Raw genomic sequence first — 16,767 nt, 5'->3', positions numbered from 1 at the left:
AAAATTATCATAACAAAAATTAAATAAATTGGAATTAAACAACTCTATATGAGGCTTCTGAAACATCGCAATGGCGAATATTTATGTAACAGATTGTATGATAAATAGAAAATAGTTATTTGTAAGCAAAATGTAATAACAGAGTTATTTCTCCGAAATATTATTTGACTGCTCGAGTATAAAAGGTGGAATTTATTAGAAGAATTACATATTTATAATGGCATAAGAATGTTACCTTAGATCTTCGAGTTCGTAGAACATGTCCTTGTTGCTGTCGTGTATGTAAACTTTTACATGAGGACTGTCCAGGTATTCCATTGTGAGTTGTTTCGGAAAGCTTCTAACGAAAAGAGCTTTGACGGTGTCTATACTGGTAATCTCGTTCGGCAACAATGCTCTCTTCGTCTCGTTCCTGTACTGCAGGAACACCAGTCCTAAAAAAGTAAAGAAATACATTTATCAGTACAGTGCCAATATTTGAAACAATATCAATACAGATGACTAAACAATATTTACATAAAATGATTAAAAATTAATTTTCAAACTTTCAGATTTGTACGTCTTTATGCGACGGTTGTTTATATTATAAATAAAAAATTAATTAATATTTTACTACTCAGATTTTATTATATCGATATTCTTTTTAGTCTATTATTTGGAACTTTAAAATAAAGCAAGCAGATTTAAATACAATTTTAAAAGATATTAAACATTAAGAGAAAATATAATAAATTAATGTAAAATATAATAAATATAAAAAATAGAATAAAATAATAATTTAATACATCAATAATTTTGCGAATGTTTTAGATATTTATTATCAATTTTTAAATAAATTTTATTCTATTAGCTTATTTATGTTCCATATATCACGAATTACCTAGTGGTCGCTCCAAAGTCTTGCTGGGCGTTCGTACAACGGGCAGGCTGCTTCTTTGCTTGCCCCCTCGCCGAAATCCCGTGCTGGAGGTCTCCACCTCGGACATGATACCCGGGTCATCATCGAAAAGCATCGTCGAAGACGGGGGTGGGTAGCCACGCGGAAGAGGCGACTGAAAACACGCGAGCTCGGTAAGGTTTCGATTCATTTATGATCCTCTTATTGTATCATGAATCGCTTATCAGTGGCATTTGCGAAAAAAGCATCAAACAAGTCACTTAAAGTGTTTAGAGAGACGACATTCCCGCACGTATCTAATTCTATTCTAATAAAACCGAATTAGTCTATTATCGATTTATATTTATTAAAATTCGAATACATACATTTTTACAAATTTATTTGCTAATCGATAATAGCCAATAAAATTGTGAGCATTTGTGTGATAAAAATTGCAAATTTAACATAATTTATACGTAAAAGCGCTTGATTATTTCGTAATGGATTTCAATTAATATTTTATACCGTAAAAGATATTACAGATACGCGATAAAATTACTGCAAAAAATGTAACGCATTTAAATAACTGATCGTATAACAAATGAGAGTTTTCTCACAAAAGTGTAAAAAGATCGAATTCTTCTATCTCACAGCTTACGTAACTCATTGTCAGTCACATCACTCAGAATTTTATTATTACCTGTCGCTGTGAAATACATTCACAAAGACATTTTCCGAGCGAGCAATTAGACACACGGTGATAGCTCGAGGATTAGATGCCACTCAGAGAAAAACGATCGTGTCACCATGCTGACATGCACGTTGACAAAAAAAAAAGGGGGAAAAAATTGATTTCGCAGACAATCTTGCGTGAAAAGCATGAAAATTCAAAAATTACCTTTCTCTGGCGAGACTTGGTCCCCATCTGTCGGCGGCACGGCAGGTAACACGGAAACACACACACAAAGTAAAAACCAGTTAGATGTGTAATACGTTGCAGGGTAGAAAAGGGGGAGGAGGAGAAGAGAGAAAGAGAGATTTAAAAAAAAACAAAAAATCGACAATTGGCCGGAAACAATCGTGTCGAGGAGGGGAGTAAGAGAGCGCCGATCACTGGCGATCGAACTGTTCCTCGTTGACAAGTCAGTCGTGTAACTCGAGCGTAAATTGCGGCCGCAAATACTGCGGTACATAGGTAGCAGCTTCCTGCTCGTAATAGGAACATGTTCCACGAAACGTTTTTCGGTTTTCGGAGGCGCATGCCGAAGCGCTTGCAATGATCGAATTGTTATTTCCCGCGTAACGTCATCACGCTTCGTAAACCGGTAATTGTCGTATTCTAAAATGTCAATTTCCTTTTTCCTCGCGGCTTATACGCGGTGATTATTATGAGAGATGTTTTATGAGAGGTACGATTATGTAATTTGTGTTACAAGATAAGAAAGGGTTATATTTATTATGTTTGTATTAGTATTGGAGATATGGAAATATATGTAGAGTACCTCTCGCTCATCAATAAAATTGTATTTTAATTATTTTTTGTCAGATATCGACGTTTATATCAATTTGTACGTGTGTTTTATACTTATATAGCCAAGGCTGTATATACTTGCTAAATACGATACAGTATGTAAACAAAATAAAATGTGTAAATGCAATATATCTGGACATACAAACGGTGATTTTCGTCCCTGTTGCCGTTGAGAAATACTACGTACAAAAGTAATTAATAGCAGCTGTATTTGAAAATAAATATTCGCAGTGAATTTAAATTATATTCTGCTCCTTGTACGGAGTTTCCCGTTATTTCCTGTGCGTTATATGTAAAATATGTATATACATATACGGTATATACATAAAAGAGAAAACGCGATTGAAGGTACTCCTTATTTCCGACACATTGATTTGTTACGCAGCTGCATTATCGCATTTGTTGTAAAGTAAAAAGTGACGGGAGGACTGCAAAAGGTCGACACTATATGATATGCAATATCTACATACGCAACTCACGTTTGACGGGAGTCGTGTTAAATATCTGCAACAATGTTGGCAACGCTTTCAGATAAGAGATTAAAAGGTAGAAAAGACAAAAAGAATAAAAGAGAGAGAGAGAGAGAGAGAAGGGAAAAAAACCGAGTACCCGTTACACGTGAATGCATAACTATAACGAAGGGTTAGGGTCATTGTGCGCGACGAGCTAAACAGAGGGATAGAGATATATGTATATATGTATATTTATACATATGTATATAGGGAAAAAAGCGAGATTGCTGAGCTCGCTTGCTTGCTTTTATCATATATGTGATTACTGGCTCTTTGATTTCAACACACAAACTCATATTAGATACACAATGTTATCACGCTTATAACAATTATCTCGTGGACAATGCAATTATTTAACATAATTATTTAACATTTCCTAAAAATAGCGGTATATTTATTATATATTATATAGATATTTTCATATTATCTAAAATAATATTATCTACTAAATTTAAATTTTTTCCTCAACAGAAAGAATTGTCTGTCGCAGATTTCCGTTTGTAACATTTAAACATTTCAGTGCAATAACATCGTACTATTTAATATTTAATTTGTTTTGCTAATTGAGATTGCTGGATTTATATTCGATTTCTAGATACAAACACAGTCAACTTTTTCAGTTGGTCCTCACGGTTCATTCGGCAATATGATCTATTGGAGAAGCGATCTCGCGATCGTTTTGAGCAGCGCAATTTCGTGATTTGGAGCGCAATCTTATTTTTCGTGAAATCACGTCGCGTCGTATCGCAACAGAGCGCGCTATGAAATCGAGCGGGTCGCCAATTAATGGCAGAGCTGGGCGAACACGATGACGTAACGCTCGCACCCGCTATCTCGAATGTGCACCACCTGCGCCCCGAGTTCGATTATCTCCTACAAACCGCAGAGACACCCCGAGGAGATACTCAATAACCACGTGCCAGGAGCTAATCGATCGTGCGACATCCGCCCGACACGAGTGCCACGATCTTCAGATCTTTCGAGCGCGTTGTACGAAGCGTTGAAATTTAACGAGTCTCTAAATGTCAGTTACGTTTAATGCTGCTCAAAAATAAATAAATAAACAGCAAAGAAAAATTTATTCACACATGGAATGTGCGTAGGTTATCAGCTTAGCTGTACAAAGTTGACTCGCCCACTACTAAAAATCCATTAACGACCATTATCACTCGATTGGTGATTGTTTGGTAGTATTTGATAATCTATTCTCGATGAATGGTCAAAGTTGTAAGTTCATGCGCGTATGTCTTTTTTTCATGTAATTTAGTTTTGTTGTTGCGTCCACTATAGTGACAAAACGCAGTGTATATTTCTTATTTAGAGCTCGTTGTCGTCCTCTTGTAATGTTTCTTTACGTAACTATTTTAAATTTATGCGATTAAATTTCATTCAAAAAAGAGAAAGAATTTACATTCGCAATGTATTCGTAATGGCCGCTCTCGCGTTCGAACGTTTTAAAGATGCAAAGCCCAGGATATTACCCGCAGTTATTAAGCGATTATCGTTTAAAAGTTTAAACATTCACGTAATTAAAGTGCAGAAAAATTAGTCAGAAATCTGGTACGTTAAGAGGACGGAAACTATGTAAATACATTTATGTTTCGGTGTGTCGGTACCCTTCAATTATCGGAAACGACGAGCGCAAGAAATGAGGACGTCGTCGTAGGTGGATGATAATTAATTAACTGCTTCCTCTCTCTCGTTACCGGCGCGGTTCTTGACCGTGCGGTACCCGTAATAAGCTGCGGGCACTGCAATAATATTTCCCAGTTAACGTACGATGGTTTAAAAAAAAAATTTTTTTTTTAATCGCATGAAACGATACTCGACCGTTATTAAAGTAGGTCGTAATACAGGAACGTAATACGCGTGCGCTATTTTCGTTAAATACGCGTATTATTGCAGTATTAAAACGCATACGTTAAATATTATTAACGCGTATAATATATAAATAATTTTATCAAATATATCATATAAATTATAGAGAATTGTATTTCGCTAACAGTATTTTCCAGTAATTAATACACGAGAATATTACAGCGCGCAAACGATAAGGTAATCTTTTATCTATTATTTAAAGGTTTAATAGTATTATGGCGCGCATATTACGCATCCCGTGAAAGTTTTGCAATAACGTCATAAGAGCTTAATCACGTCATAAGTTTCCGCGTTCATCAATTACAAAAACTTTAATTATGCACGCAATTCTCACGGAGTATATTACGCGATAGAAGAGAATAAAAAGCCACGTCCAGAAAAAGTGTTTTCGAAGAATCGATTTCCTTTCATTACCTCAAAAATGATAATTACTTCTGTTATTTTCCTCATATCAACATGACAATATCCTATATTGATATTCTCAATTAGATAATTGTCACTTGCCATTTTAATATAAGGTACATGTTGTCACTAAACTTAAAAAATGCGATAGCAAAAAATAGTTGACATATCTGACATAATATATTCACCAATGCGTATCGTCAAATTATGTTGGATGCAAATCAAATAATGAAAATAATAATTACTTAAATGTCACCTACATTTGTCTTTCTTTATATTTATAATGTCAACGAAAACGTTTTTGTGTCTAAATGACGCTTAATATTCATACATTTTAGAATATCGTGCACATAAAAAGCCCTAAAAAAAAACTTCGATTTATCCTGTTGTGTTACGAAAAGCGGAATCAATTCTGCCCCGTTTTACGATGCATTCTTTAGGTTACGCTTGATCGCGCAAAAAACGCGAACGTTGTATAACTTATAAGACGGATGCTCCTAAAGCAAACAATATACGTACTTTTCTCTGACGCGGGCTGAAAGAAGGGAGGAATTTCGGGGGGCGAAAGGAGCCCCCGAGACGAGGAGCGGAAGACGTGTATGCATTCACGTGCGCCATAAATAAACGGTGACCCTCGGTACGATGGCGATGCATGGAGCGAAAACCTGTGTGCGGTTGTCTTGAATGAAACATTCTCAAAATGAAAAATGCGCGCTCCCGTACGGCCCCTCCTCGATGCGAAAGCGATTTTCTCCCTCGTCGCGCGAACGATGCGCACGTTACATACATATATTTCGGGTAACTGAACGTTTGCCATTACCCTGGGAAACTATGAGGAGAAGGGGGAAACAACTCGCGTTTATTGAGATTATCAAACTGCCTGAGCGTAAATAATATGCCGGTAAGAATTTAATTTCGCGAATAAAATGCGATTTTACTTTGTCAAATGAAATATAAGCAAGGTTTGCATTTTTTTGCTTCGGTGTGTCATTGTTCTTATAAAGGTGCAACACACTCATGCAGCACACTCGGTTGCACACGTGGACGATCCTAAATTTCAACGGCACGTAGAGAGACGCCAGTGAAACTGGAGTGCCGTCGATAACGCTCATGCAATCGAGGATCATTTTTACACGTCTGATTTGACGGAAATATGAGAGGAGTAGATGACAAAATATTTTTCTAATTTATCATGTCTTACAATAATAATAAGATTGAATTGCACAAACAAAGTACTTGCCATAGTAAATAATTTACGTAGATGTAAATTTATAATACTTGTAAAATGTTAATATTCATTGTATTATTTGTAAAATTTTAATATTCGTTATTCAATCTACGCGTAATAATTAAAGCATAAATTTAGAAACATTTTCTTTTTAATTTCAAACTTCTCTAAGAGCTTAATTATTTATGCAATGTATGTCATTAAAAGACCATTCCATATAGCAAGGAAAACGTTCAGTCACTTGTGAAAACGTCGAATCATTTCAAACATCGACATAAAAAAGGAGAAAAAAGAAAGTCTTGGAGACAATTTCGACACACGATACGTAAAGATAAACAAAGATAATAAAGATAAACAAAGATACCTTAGATAATATATGAAATCTTTTCGAACACACATATTATATATATAGAAATTCCCTTTCATCAATACTCAAAACAAAATATATAAATGTATCTGTGTGTGAAGGTGTAATAGTTAACATTATCCATCACACATATAAAAATCGAACAAATGAGTGAATTAATCGATTTATAAAATATAGAAATTTTCAAAAATATAGAAAGTGAAAACTCGCATCGAAATTCACGCGAAATGAAAGTTACATGCCATAATCGAAGAGAAGGAAAAAAGAGCTAAATATAGGGCTCTGTTTTACAGGGCTCTGCTTGTCACAGTTTGGGAGACAGAGCAGACTCTCGTTATATACCTCGAGTTGAATATTGCTTGAGGAGATACTGCTGATGTTGTGGTGATAGGATAAGCAATTTGATAGAAGGGCCGGGAACGTTGAGAAATTGAGCAGGGAAGAGGAGAAAATCGAGATTTAAGAGAGAGCGATCATCGCAAACAATAAGTATGTGTGTATTTACATGTTGCGCGAGCAAAGATTCACCTCGAGATCCATGGTGGTGTGCCGCGAGGGCGGGGTGCCGTACTGGCCGTGTGGTGGCGGCAGATGATGCGGATGAAGGGGGTGCAGCTGCTGCGCCGCGTTGAACTGCTGATGATGGAGGGAGGGCTGATGATCGCCGCCGAGGGTGTGCCTCCTCGGCTCGTCTCTCGAGCGGCCGCCGGAGGAGCTGCGGCCCCCCGAGCCGCCGCCGCCGCTGCCACCGCCGCCGACCCCCAAGACGCCACCGCCGCCTCCGCCACCGATGCCGCCGCCACCGCCAGACCGTCTGCCAGGTGTGAGCTCGTTCGAGCCGGGTTCAATCTCCCCCCTGACAGATCCGCCTGCAATCATAAATGTTTCCTGTTGACCATATCGAGTTATTGAGCTATCAGCCATCGAGGCCGAGATTATAGAAAATTTCATGGGACGGTTTTTGACAAATATTTGATAAACAGAGTGGTAATGTAAGATTCAAGACAATCTTGCATTTAAATCTAACTGAACGCGACAGTACTTAAGAAAGATTATGTAATATCGTTCGGCACAACTTAAATACTAAGATAATTTTATCTCGAGAACTTTTCCTTAGAGGAGAAATCGCGAAAAACAAGAAAAAATCTCACAAAGAAATTAGTACTTGTGAAATCTATTAATAAACGTCCCCGATGAAGAATCGAAGTAAATAGCCTGTCGGCCCAGCGACCCATTTGGCAGAAAGTGACCGCGACAAAGTGTACCGGGAATAACGTGTTCGCGGAAGTAGCCGGAAATAGTTATCGGGGTGACACGTGCGTGCGTGTACGCACCCAGGGGAGTTGTCTCTCGCTTTATCCTTCATTACGGGAAGGAGGAACCAAGGAAAAAAACAAGATTGCGTTAAATAATAATGAATCTGGGAAATAATTAGGAAATACCCGGAATAGTCAGGAAAGCGGGATCGATAGACACCTCGCACGAGATTCAACGTTTATTTCTCTCCCGATCCGGTCGGACGTGCCTCTACCCGGTCTTTCTTCTCATTTACATTTCTTCGGATTGCATGTGAAGTAAACGCGGGGAGAAAGCAAGAGAGAGAAAAGCGATTAACAGTTTCGCGGTATGTATGGCTCATTTTCACGAGAGTTCCCGTGAACAGGTGAGCGCGACAAGCTCGCGGAACACGCGCGTGAACACCCGGTGGTGGAACATTCACTTCCGGATTGCAAAAGCGTCACGCCATCTCGTTTGCCCGGTGCCGCTCTCCACTTGATTAAATACGAACTCGCCGAGTACGAATACGGTTCCTCTCTTTCTCTCTCTCTTCCTCTCGCCGTTCTCTCCAAATGAACGTGCTCCCTGGGTCACAATCAATTTCGGCCGGTCCGACTAGTCACATGGGCTTAACGACGCAGGAAAGTTCGAGCGTGGATTCCGCGCGAAAGGAGAGCTTCGTGGGAAAGTGGGTCAGAGCCCGTCGGAGTGTGGCGTAACCCGGGAGAGCGCCGCACGGACGGCGTCGTCCTCCAATTAATGACGAGGTTCGAATTCCGACGGATCTACAAGACCGATTCAACAATTCTGGCAGCGCCATTCCTCGCCCGGATGATCGGACATCGCGCATTTCGGTACTGTGCGGCGGCCGTGCCGGACGAACGTCAAATCGCTATCCGACAAACGTTATGTCACAAAGCTGCCATTGTATCGTGGCAATTCGTTTCGCACGTTTAAAAAAAAATACTGTTGATAAATATAAATCGAGATTTAGCACACGACCATCCTGCATAAAAGATAGATTTTTCAAAATAAATCTCTAAAATGTCTAACAATAGAATGTCATAACATATCTATAATTGAAGGGCTTACTGCAATAGTAAGCTAATCCACATTTTGTATATATACAATAATATACATGTATATAAAATCGGAGAAAAAATAAACATTAAAGTTTATTTATTTTACTTTAAAATTTATTTTCTCCACTTTTATACAATATGGATTAACTCACTGTTGCAGCAAGTCCTTTAATTGTCATTTTGTTAGCAATGAGAATTACAAATCACAAGACGGTAAAGTGGATTCATTGATAATTTAAAGACAACATTAGGTAACTTGGTAAACGGAAAGCTGCACACACACGTGAAAATTTGCTGCTGATTGCAGCGAGACTGCATGTGTATTTTACAACAATAAGCTGCACTAGTTTCCACAATAAAGGAGTTTACGCTCCGAGGCTCGACACCTGTAATTGGCGCACCATAGATAAACTATAGTCTAGGGAACTACTTTGAAATTCCTAACAAGCATCTAATACAAACTGTATCACTAATATTGTAAGATGATTATCAAAACGGAAGATCATCTGTTGACATTACATCGCGTTAATCACAAACACCATTCCAAAATATAACGTTAATCTGCGTGCATTTTACAATTAAGGAAAGAACTTATTTGTACCCGGTTTTTAAATAAAAATAAGACAATAATTAGAAATTCCTTCAATTAATATTTTCTTCTGTTTTATTTCAATTTGTGAAAAAATATTAATCGATTGATTATATTGTCCATTAACATTTTCTTCAATGGGTTGCTTGATGCTTTGGTTTTTAACGGTGTAATATTATCCGTCCTCTGTTATAACACGTGTCCGGCGCCTATTAAAACGTCATCTGTCAATTTGCTCGCAACGCCTCTTTAAAATCAAGGTACAGATACAACACCACGAACGAAAAATTATCATCTATAAATATCCGGAAAATTGTCAGGAAAAGTCAGTAAAACGAGTAAAAATCGGTGAAAAATTACAGATAATAGTATGTATAATATATGTAATAAATTATTACTCTTTATGTCTATATATTTTTTTCACTCTTAAATTTTTATTATTGAATTCAAATTATACTTCAATTTCATCAAAATAACCAAATTTAATACACCGATCCTTTCCATAAATTAATATTATATATCGAATTTTTAAACATGTATAAATATACAATAATAAATTTCTAATAAGCAATTTATAGATTTTAATAAACAAAATATAATATTACATATTCTTTATCGTTTGTATCATTAATTGAAATTCTCTAATATTAATCGGCTTTCTGTGGATTTGAACTAATCTTCTGCAGTAAGAAGGCTAAAGCAGATCCTAGATTAGCCTACTTAGAGTAACTTGCATTTACTCTATTACACAGAGGATGTAAAGAGAGAAATATATAAAAAGACAGAAAAAGATTAGTAAGAGAATATATCAATAATAAGTTTAAAAATCTATTTCATAATTTTTTATGTTAGCATTACTATGAAAGTAAAACCAATTTCAATATTGAAGACATTTCTCATATTAATAAAGATATCAGTAATATCATAAAAAACATAAAATTCATCAGTTAGATATAATAAAATAATAATAGTAAAAATTCTTTTTTTAACAAATACATCACGATATGTTCAAATACAATTAATTATTTTGCATTATAAAAAGTTAAAATATTTATTATAAATTGAACTTTGTAAATATAAAGTTTAATCGCAGTCGAATTTTTTAAACTCGTCCATCTACTACCTAGTAATACAACTGTCTCGTAAGAGCAGTCTACATCATAACTGAAAATCGAACGATCCAAGTTCTTACCCCTGTAACGAATAAAATTGAATTTCCGCGCGTTTTGCTCCTCCGGCGCTTATCGTCCCTTTCTAATCTGTCTCGAAATCGCAAGTTGAATTTTTTTTTCAAGCACCACTGTCGAGGCACCGATAATTTAATCCTCCTTCAATCTACAGTGGACTCCCACAAGATTTTAGCTCGAGATTTAATCGCGATAGATATTCAATGTTGAAAATTGGAATAAAATTGCTAACGGATGGCAATTCTTTTCGACATTCTCGTTACGGGATGTAGATTGGCTCTAATTCAGATAGTCTGCCATTAAAATTCGAGCTCTTTACTTTTCGAATATATCCTCCGCTCGCGCCGAGATAATTCTGGTAAATTAACAAGCGCCTTCGCGAGATCGCGTACGCTCGAGTCACCCCGTGTACACTGTACATACACCCTATGTACACGTGCACGTACGTCGGAGGCGCGACACACGTTATGTACGGAGCCGGGAGGAGTACTGGCGACGATGACGGCGGTATCCTCTCGTACGCGTTTATTTTCAGAAACCAGCGTAGCCGTGCGCTGAGTCGCGCGCGGTCGCCGAGAAATCTAATCTAACGCTCGGAAATTCGATAATCCACGGCCGCAGATAAGATTCCGTACGTACGTATATATACGTATATGTACATATGACCGGCATACCTGTCTGGCCGCTTCTCTCGCGTATCAGCGACATCCTGATTTCCCCGAACGCTTGCATACGGTACTGATACGAAGTGAAATAACTAATGTTCTCGATAACACAAAGGCCCGATAAGAAAAAGACGAAGAAGAAGGTCAAAAATAATAGAAAAAAGACAACAGCAAATGTAATAAAAATATCCAGCATAACAAAGCAATATAACTGGTTGTATTTTTTAAAAATTGTTATTCATTATGTTTGGAAATCATTTATATTTCTCATAAAACATATATAATCGTTCATTTGCTATAACGACACAAATAAAAAAACACAAAGTTTTCTAGAAAAGCAGTTTGAATGTTTTAAATCGTTAAAATTTTAATATCAATTTTTAAATGCAATTTTAGCATAAAAACATGATTTATAAAAACTGATTATAGAAGAATAAAAGTGTGTTTTTGTTTTATTTATGTTCTCTTTCTTTTTTTGCTAGCAACTAAAAAATGACAATATTTGAGTCATGTTGTAACAAATAAACGATATATTCTTATTTAGTGCATTTATTCAGATTGCAGGAAGGCAAAACAACGTCAAACGCCAACTTTAACATAAGAGGTTCTAAACGTTATATCGCTAGCTCGAAAATGGATATGGAAAATTATTTCACAGATATATCATTTCGGCGAGGCTCCCGTCATAAATCATAAGTATAGTTAGGACATACAAGTATCGTTGTAAAACATGGATGCCGTCCCTGTGCACTTATACGGTCTTTTCCGATCATGAAAAAAAAAAAAAGATTCATTTAACCGACATCATCTATTAACTGAATTTATCTACATTTCGAGATTCCCTCTAAATTCTGGATTTGATAATTTTGGACCTTAATCTCCTGTTTTCTTTCCTCTCATTTTCTCAAAAAAATTACTCGCGTCCGTTTTCCGATTATTTTATCTTTAAATTCTCTTCGTTCTTTTTTGTAGATATCTAATTTTCACAAAAATGTAACTCATACGGTCGTTATAATTAATGCAAATTCACGCGGTCTAGTCTCGAGCTTTATAGTGACGACCTTACAACGATGGCTCTACTGTCGGTGGGATACTTAGGGTTCTACGACCTCGTTTCTATCCGCTGCGTGCTCCGAGTGCGAAAATAGATCAAATCGATATACCAATGGAGAAAATACACAGCTGGGAGCGATAATTGAAGCGGGTGATGTTGGAGTTTACACTCTGTTATACTATATGTTACGCTCCGTTTTAAATAAATCAATAGTTAGTAAATGGGACTGCTAGTTTCAGGATAAACAATTTTCCCAAGTGAGTACCGACTTCTGCATCGTCGATGTAGCAAACATATTTACAATTTTCCACGTACAATATATTATTTTATCTCGGGCACGAGATTGTTTTTCATAAATAAAGATCGAGTGAGAGGCTCACTTTGAACTAACATCTCCCAACACTCCAATAAGTATATATAGAAAAGAGAAAGATAGATACAGCTCGGAATATGTTGATCTCGATTTGTTGAGAACATTAATAATCTCACAGTGCCCCGCACTATAAGAAGAAGAAGGGGGAAGGAGAAGGCGAGTTACGAATCGTATCAATTAAGGCATTCCGCAGCCGGTCTAACGAAGCAACTAGAGCCTTCTGGCGGCACGATAAACATCGATGCGCATTCCTGAATGACCGGCCCGGATGACCAATCTCTCGTGTGCGATTAAGATTGCATTATGCATGCGCCTCGGTATGAGGCGATCGATTCCGATTGCCATGACGAGCTTGATAGCCTGATTACTGGAGCCACTGTCACGTGAAGCGCCTCTTAAGTTCCTCGACCTCCGCGTGCCATCTGTTGCTCGGTGTTTTTGCATAATACCCACAACGCCGACGTGCCGCACCGCGCCGCGACGGGCCGGTGCACGTTTCGCGGGAAGGCGCTCCGCGTCCGCGTAAAAATATCGCGACGACGACGGGAGCAAATGAGTGCACGCCGCGACCATATTTTGTGATTACGCTCATTATCTTTAGATTCGTTCACGCACGTGGTCACGCGCGCGGCTCGCGTTTAAACGGCCCTCTCGACGACCAGTTAAGATCACTCCCGCTTCAATCAAACGATGAATTAGGAATTTCGTCGTTAACTAGCTGATAAATGGCCCCTAACTGTTCTGGTTTTGCCAACGTCAGTGAACCTTAGCCATTTAAGCGACCCTTCATCTCTTTCTATTAGTATCAACAAATATATTATACCTATATGTATATTACAGTAATATATTATACCTATATATGTATATTACTGTAAAATTGCGAGTCGCGTTCGCAGAATGAATTAATATTCTTTTGAAAAATTAAAATGTAATTAGCGCTAAAGAGTAATAACTAGGAATAAGTGGCACGCACGTGGCATGTGTACATATATATATATTAAAAGCACCAGTAATGTATGACACATATTATTATACAAATTATCTCTTAAATGTTATGTAACATCTTGAAAGTTGATTTTTGAGGTCATTTTATGTGAAACAGTTTTTATGAACATATGGTTTCAAAGACCTCATTTCAAAGGTACGCAGTATAAAGGAAAAAATGGCGATTATAAAAGCGGCGACTATAGATAAAAAATGAAGATAATAGTCAACCTATTTACTGGCTCGACTTTGAAAAAGAAACCCCTTTTCGTTTAGAAGCTATTAAAAAGAACGATAATTGTATGAACGAGAATTTTTAATACTCTGAATCTCTGAAACGAGGTCTTGAAGGCTATATGTTTACATAAACTTTTCGTTATAAAATGACTTCAAAAATCAATTTCTAAAATACTGAACAATATTAAGAGATATATCACAATATCAAAAGTACTGATCATATAAATATATTAAATGTATATTAATGAAATTGATGTGCATTTTTGCCTTTCGACTGTAGTAGACGATTTCGTATTCAAAGGCAAAGAAATCCCGCGGATCGATGATCCGTAAACCAATATAACAACGGCGAGTATGACAAATATATTAACAACGCATTGGAGGACCTCACCCAACGAACACGGCGAACACAGTGTGGAAGACGTGATCGTGAACCATAAACCGGGAGAGAAGTCTGCGGAAAACGGGAACGGGTCACGAGCGAAATCGGAGATGGGAGGTCTCTGGCGGAAGAGAAGAGACGAGAAGTGAGAAGAAGGACGCGAAACTGCGCGGCTGCTCCGTAATGACGACAATGAATCGGCGTCGTAAGACCGTGTATGGATGCGTCACGTATTAATCTTCCCGACGAAAAACAGGGCGGAGGCATCGCGAAGAGTCGAAATTGGCGATGACGCGTCGCGAACGAGACTCATGGCGTGAGAGGAAAAAAATGAAAATGAAAGCCTTTCAGGGAAAATTTCGTAAAATTGGAAGTTTTTTTTCTTTAGATTTACGATAAATACAAAAGACAAGAAATAAATATCGTATGTGTGAGATATAAGAAATGTAGAAGAATATATAATATGTGCATGTGTAAAATTGGAAATTGGTATATCTCTATACACATATTATAATGACGTATAATGAAGCGTGATATCGTTTGATAATGTCCTATCACGTACGGTTCAACAAACGTGGAGAATAATTTGATATATGATATATCGGGGTGATTCTTGGCGTCGGCTCATCGATATTCGATATTTAAAAGCAACGATAGCTATACGGTGACAATCATATTTGGTGTCATTCATTGCGCGAACAGGCAAGGATTATCAATTTTTACACAAAGATATATGTCAACTTTACAGCTTATCAATTTCTATTCATTTTTCCGCATCGTTTGTTTATTATTGTTTCACGTAAAATAGATAATTGGCATGTTTTGGCGGTGACTTGCGGCGATAAAATTGAATTTTGCGGAAAAAATTTACGTCAAAAATCTTCAATAGTCGCTATAAAAAGCTATAAAAAAGCTATAAAAAGTTACCGGCCAAGACATGTCGGCGCACCGCGTCAAATTGCCCAGTATCGTGTATAGGCAAACTAACGAGCTACGACAGCGCACGTCTCTCGGGATTTAGAGCGTTGTTTCCGCGTGTTCCCATCTAATCTAACTTGCAGTTTCATTCGGAAGATAACGGAGGCGCGACAAAATCGATTTCGAAATCGGATGACTTTTTTTCCCCCGCGAGGGATGCGCGCCCGACGAAGAAGGATGTATAATAGCTTTGTAATCCAATCGCTCTCACCGTCCTGCGTCCGTAGGACGATACGCGAAGTGATTTCGGCTATTTCGGGGACGGTACACGGTACAAACACTCGCGAAAGTTTTGCTCAAACACGTCCCTATTTTGTACCATTCATTTGTGCGCTGCTTTTTCATCACGTACCTAATAATTATTCCCTCTGTAATTAAGACACGAGATTCTGTCTAGCCAATAATTGTCTATTCTTTCCTAAACTTAGAGCGTAAAATTTATCAAATTAAAGCAGCAAAGTAAAGATATTAAAAATTCTATTAAAATTAAAGAATTTAAAATTTAATTAAAATTTTTCTTTCCTTTCTCTTTTTCTCTCTCACTCGTACGAGAGAAAGTCTGACCCACACACTCCGATATTTATCACTTCGCAGCAGAGTACGGTCATTTTAGTTTCGACGGCCAGCGTTTTGCTTCCGCGATCGAAACACTCATAAATCCAGCAGATGCATTTGTGCGGGTACTATATACGCCGCGCGTCCCTTCGCCGGCCGTTGGCTCGCCGATTCAAAAAGTATCGTCCGTCTCCAGCCGGAGCGAGAGCACTGGCACGATGGGACAATAGCATCTCCGGCATCCTCGGGCCAGGGCGCTTATCGATTATCGTCGGCCAAAAATACGCGCGAAAGTGCGCTTCTGTGCGGCGTCTCGTTCCCTCCAACACTCGACTTCATCCTCGTCGAGAGCCATGTCTCGGAAGTATCGAGAATATATACGCCCGCATTTCTCTCTTTCTCTCTCTCTCTCTCTCTTTCTTCTTTTTCCCTCTGTCCTTCCATCTCGAGTCTTCTCCCACGAGAGTGCAGGACGTATTGGAAGTTTAATGGCGGATAGCGAAGAGAAAGAAGACGCAAGATTCGAAAGATGTTGGGAATCTTACATTCCCATTAAATACATTCTGAGACTCACGGGATATACTTAAGTTTGAATTAAATACCAAACT

General features: G+C 37.8%; 1 protein-coding gene across 1 annotated transcript in view; it reads right to left on the bottom strand.

The window, feature by feature from the left end:
* LOC105449117 overlaps positions 1-16,767 on the bottom strand; it is a 246,648-nt gene that overhangs the window by 85,115 nt on the left and 144,766 nt on the right. The window contains 4 exon segments of the mRNA XM_011688116.1: positions 236-434; positions 881-1,052; positions 1,776-1,802; positions 7,324-7,664. Coding sequence (XP_011686418.1) covers positions 236-434; positions 881-1,052; positions 1,776-1,802; positions 7,324-7,664 — 739 coding nt within the window.

Source organism: Wasmannia auropunctata, unplaced genomic scaffold (assembly GCF_000956235.1).
Source record: "Wasmannia auropunctata unplaced genomic scaffold, wasmannia.A_1.0 LD336078.1, whole genome shotgun sequence".
Lineage (NCBI taxonomy): Eukaryota > Metazoa > Arthropoda > Insecta > Hymenoptera > Formicidae > Wasmannia > Wasmannia auropunctata.
This window is presented reverse-complemented; position numbering and strand designations above follow the sequence as displayed.